The sequence below is a fragment of the Charadrius vociferus genome, unplaced genomic scaffold, assembly GCF_000708025.1.
Source record: "Charadrius vociferus isolate BGI_N301 unplaced genomic scaffold, ASM70802v2 scaffold549, whole genome shotgun sequence".
Classification (NCBI taxonomy): domain Eukaryota; kingdom Metazoa; phylum Chordata; class Aves; order Charadriiformes; family Charadriidae; genus Charadrius; species Charadrius vociferus.
The window spans coordinates 3,074,235-3,079,175 of NW_009650103.1; the positions used below are offsets into that span (position 1 = coordinate 3,074,235).

Here is a 4,941-nt window from a genome sequence, read left to right on the forward strand (position 1 = left end):
CCAGAGCCGCAAGGAGCGCACGCACTGACCCTGCCCTACCCGCCGAGCCGGGGTGAGCTGGGCAACATCCACCGCCAGGTCAGGGAAATCAAGTGCCAGCAGGACCAGGGCATCACCCGGCTGTACGGCATCGTCCCGGCCCTGCATCCCCTACCCACGCCTGAATGGTGGCTTTCTACCCAGACCAAGTTTAACCTTGTAAAAAAATGCTCATGTTAATAATTTATGTTATTTATGTGACTGGGAAGGGAATAAACAGGAGTGTTTCTTACCTGGGCAGGCTCACACGTTGTTGCAGTGTGCAGGCGCAGTGTCCGCGGTGAGCCGGGCAGGAGGACGGGCCCGTCGTGGGTTTGCGGTGACCCTCTGCAGCCCGATGCTGAGCGATGCTCCGCTCGCTCCCACCTGCGTGTCTGGGGCTTGTGCAGAAGTGGTACAGGGCATTTTGCCGGCATTGAGAGCTGTGCCCGCGGGCTTGTGTGGCCCCATCAGCCGTCAGAGGGAGTGCGGGGAAGGCTCCCAGGTGCAGGAAAGAGACGACAACAGGGAAAATGGTCTGAGCTCTGAAAGTGGGAATCTTCTCAGTGCTGAATCCAAAGAAACAGGGTACCAGCTGGGCACCTTGTGTGGCAAAAAGGGACACAGCGCGTGAAGCTAGCACCAGCACCGCACCCAAAGCTAAGCTTTGTTACACTTCCTCAGGGTTACGTTGTGCAATGTGCAGGTTTTAGGCTAAGACTGAGTGGATGGGGACCATTTGGGACATCACCAGTCAGCAGGACTGCGAGTGAGGGCAGCCCCTTTCTACCAAACCCATCACTGCAAGGGGTGTCCCTGCCCCCTGCTGTCCCCACACTCCACCGGCTGTGCCCACGCTCACCCCTTTGCATCCTTCTGCTGTTCTTGTGCTTTGGGGCAGCATCTCTCCGGCCAAGGGGACACCTCAGCCTGGCACAGAGCACGACCCAACAGCACCAGCTGCATCGTGGTGGGCACCGGGTGCCTGCCCGGGAGCACACTCTGACCCCCAGTGCCTAAACTCAATAATCCTGACACCACAAAGAACCAGTGATGTTAATAAAAAAAGACTTTTTAATTGTACATCAGACATTAATTACAACTTCGGTATAACAAGAGTTGGTTATTACAAGCAGCAACCTGAAGTCATAGATCTTTAGAAGGTGCACAGAGTCATTATAATATCTATTACAGCTAACGCAAAATATACTCTGCAACAAAAATACTTATAGAGGCTCCACATTCAATTCTCTGCAAGAGGCCAAGAGGAGAGGAGATGGAGGACAGAGGGAGAGGAGGGGAACCGAGGCCACATGCTGTGGGTGCTCCCACGAGTGCAACGTCCATTGGCACATCCCATGGGAATAACCCAGCTCGGCCCTGGCACGGCTCTTGGCAGCCCCCCGACCCCCAGGCAGCAACTTGGACAATCACAAGGACTTCACAAACACTGGTGAAAGGGAAATACTTGAAGCGATCCTTTGGTGACAAGCCAAGGCAGGACGGGCAGTGACCGGCTGGCTGCAGGAGCTGACCCCCCTCTGCCAGGGACCAGGCAGCACCTCTCCCAAAAGGACGGGGACCCGCCGGAGATGCACCCCTCCAGATGAGCCGAGATGCAGACCCTGAGGGTGCCAAGCGCCTCTCCCCAACGCACCTCAGACCCACTCGGCTCTAACCACCTTGTGGTTGTTGGCCAGAGCCTCCTCTCCCAAATCTCATGCCGCAGAAGCAGCCAGCAGCTTCTCCACCGCGCACACCACCAGCTGCACAACACCGGGCACCTCATCAGAAAGGAGTTAAAATGCTTTTACCTGCTGAGCCAAATAGTCACACTCCTAGTACGGGCACCGAAGCAGGTCACGCATGGTCCAAACCACGTGAGAACATCCTGGGGCTTCAGAGAAGCTGCTGCTCTGCACCACGGCCCTGGGTGAGGCATCGTCACTGCAACCGTCACCTCACAGCTGCAAAGGCCTGGTGCCTGCTAGGTTAATTAAAACAACTGGTAACCCACCCACTTCATGGGTGTTCCACTACATTATTTTAGCAGTAGCTGAAGCAGGAGTTTGGTTTTAAGGACCATGCTTTGGCTTCTGGTTTGCAAACATCACCTGCTCCCTTGTGCTGATCACGCCAACAAATTTTCTGAAGTACTTTTTCAGTAAAACAACCTTTTCAGTTCACCCTCCAGTCAGCAGATCCCACAAGCACACGTACAAACAACGATGGGGCTTCAGGGACGGGGTGTGCTGATGGAGCGGGACCACACAGACCCCCCAGCATCGCCCACCCGCCGTCCCCATGGGACGGCCACGGTGGTGATGGGGAGAGACAAGAAGGACATTAAAAATATATATCTCTCTCTCTTAGATAAAAAAACATCTAACAAATATGTCTGATGATATTACATTTTTTTTTAAAAAAAAAAAGACAACTACTTTGCTCCTGAACAACCTGGCAGTATTGCTTGAGTTAAAGAAAGGGACTGCTCCCTCTCTCCTGCAGACAAACCGGCCCCACGCGCTCACAGACGTTGGCAGTGCCCCAGTAACAGAAAGCATGGCTGCTCTCCGGCCAGGCACAGCCACGAGGCCACGGGGATGGCCGTGGGGACCGCGGTACAAGTACAACCTCCTCCCCGTGCCTCCGCTGTCCTCTTCAGCCTTTTTGGTTTGTCTGCTTGTTTGGCACATTCAGGATGAGGATTCCTGCGGGAATAAAGGCCTCAGGCTCCAGTCTGTGAAATGCCTGCGGTGGTTTTAAGGCAAGGGCGTATCTTTTGGCTGATCTCTTCCAAGACCGTGATTGTCACAAGAACAGGGGAACTGGTGCATCACCCAGGGAAGCTGGTGCATCATCACACGCCGTCCAGGTTGCGGGACAAGAGCGACCACATGTATCTGCCCCGCGGCCGCAAAAGCCGACCGCACATGGGCTGTTCACAGGGCATTTTCCCCTCATTTAAACCAAACCACATTCCTTTAATGAATGGATTTATGAGGAGGAGGAGAACCCCATATACTGACTCTGGGGAGAGCTGCCCATGTTTCCTAGGGGCTGTGCAAGCACGGGTCGGGGAGCTGCTCTTTGCTGTAGCAGCAGGACCCCCTCCGGTCTGCTCGGCACGGCTGGGATGTGGGGCCCAGTCGTGGCGCATCAGGCACCGGCACAACGTCCATCTGCATGAGCAGGTTGTGGGCTTCCCCAGGGGGTGCCCATCCACGCCGGGAGAGACCCTTCTGGAAAGGCCAGACCCGCTCACTGCTCCGACCACCGCCGTGACGGCGCCTCGGGCTTGGCCGAAGGCTCCATCAGGAAGGCACAGCTGAGCCGCGCTCTGCATATCCACAGCCAATAAAATAAAAAATGTTAAGTTAAAAAAACCCCAAAACACAACACAGCGGCAAGGCTGTGGGCTTTCAGCCTCGGGCAGCACTGCCGACGGCGCTGGTGACCCTGCCTCCCCCCGCGGCAGTGCCCAGCGGGACCCCTGAGCACGGCGGGGGCCTGCGCCCCTCCTCTGCTTCGCGGCGAGGCTTTCCCCGTCATCCCCATCTCCGCTGGTTTGGCTCCGGGAGAGGTTTTGGGAGCTGGCAAGGCTCAGTAGGGGGTCGTGCCTTCCCACTCCACCAGGTACTGCACCTTCCCCTCCAGCGTCACCCGCCGCGCCAGCACCTGGTACTTCTCGCCGCAGACCAGCCTGCCCGCCGCCCCGAAGTAGCTGCTGATGGAGGACTTGAGGTGGGAGAGCGAGGAGTCGTCCTCGCTGATGCTCTCGAAGGTATGGCTGTCGATGCCGTCGTCCGGGCGGTCGGGGCCGCAGGCTGCCTCGCTGCCCTCGGGGGTACCCCCGGCTGGGCGCCCGCCCGCCTGCCCACCTCTCCTCTTCGCCCCCGCCGAGGCGTAGGCTGGTGCTGCCAACTTGCGCTTGCGGCTGCCCACGGTCCTCCGGCTGCGAGGGTGGGGGGACACGACAGAGGAGGGGTGAGAGCAGCACCCAAAAAGGTGCCCCCCGCCGCACTGGCTGTGCCTGCTGTCCTGCGAGATGGGAGGGAGCTCGCCACGAATTCGGGCGAGCCCAGCAAGGACCGACGGCTCCAGCCCTGCATGCCCAGCACCGCTTTGGGACCACCAGCCCACGTTGGGTGGCAGGGAGGAAAGGTTTCCTGATGTGGGACATCTCTGCTGTCCTGTGGGACTCAAGGGTGCTGCAGGGGGAGAGGGGCAGCCCCTCATCCCCCTGGCTGTGCCCCCAGGACCCCTCTGGAAGGGGGCGAGGGGACACAGCCCTCACCTGGACTCATAGGAGAGGCTCGTGGTGGCCGAGCCCGAGGTGCTGGCGGCATCCGTGGAGTCCACGTCCGATAGGAAAGTCTGTCCCGAGCTGGCACTGGGGACGGGAGGCAGTGTCGGACCCAGCCCGGCGCAAGGGACCCGGTGGCTGGTCCCCTGCGTCCCCAGCTCTGCCTTCGCACTTTGGCATTTCACCCCCCCTGCTGCCCACACCCCCGGGGCCCGACCCCACGGACCTTTTCAGGCTCTGAATTTCATCCAGTGTGAAGTCAAAGATGCTGGCCAGGTGGTGGTTGGTGCTCCAGGCGGAGGTGAAGTCGCTCTGTCCCATGAAAACAAGGGCACTCGTCACTGCCGAGCGGAGCGGTGCTGCCTGCGGCCCCGCCATCGGCACCCGCTGCCCCGGCACCACTGCGCTCCCTCCCGTGGTCCCGCAGCCCCCGGGACGCAGGTTTGGCACAGAACATTTGCAAACCCCGGGGTGAGGGATGGGGGCTCTCTCCTTGCCCACCGGAGTGGGGGAACCTCACGGGGAGCCCCAGTGATGGGGGCTGTGGGGTCCCATCGGGCTGCCAAAGCCCAGGCTGCTCATGCAGAGGAGGGGGTGAAGGACTCACGCTGGGAATG

The 4,941-nt window shown here is 59.3% G+C and overlaps 1 protein-coding gene across 1 annotated transcript in view; it reads right to left on the reverse strand.

Moving 5' to 3' along the window:
• Window positions 1-3,621: 3,621 nt before the first annotated feature.
• Window positions 3,622-4,941, reverse strand: part of PHF19 (PHD finger protein 19) — an 11,214-nt gene continuing 9,894 nt past the window's right edge. The window contains exons 11-13 of the mRNA XM_009892345.1: window positions 4,551-4,811; window positions 4,316-4,411; window positions 3,622-3,973 (exon numbers count right to left, since the gene is read on the reverse strand). Coding sequence (XP_009890647.1) covers window positions 3,622-3,973; window positions 4,316-4,411; window positions 4,551-4,811 — 709 coding nt within the window. The remainder of the gene's footprint in view (window positions 3,974-4,315; window positions 4,412-4,550; window positions 4,812-4,941) is intronic.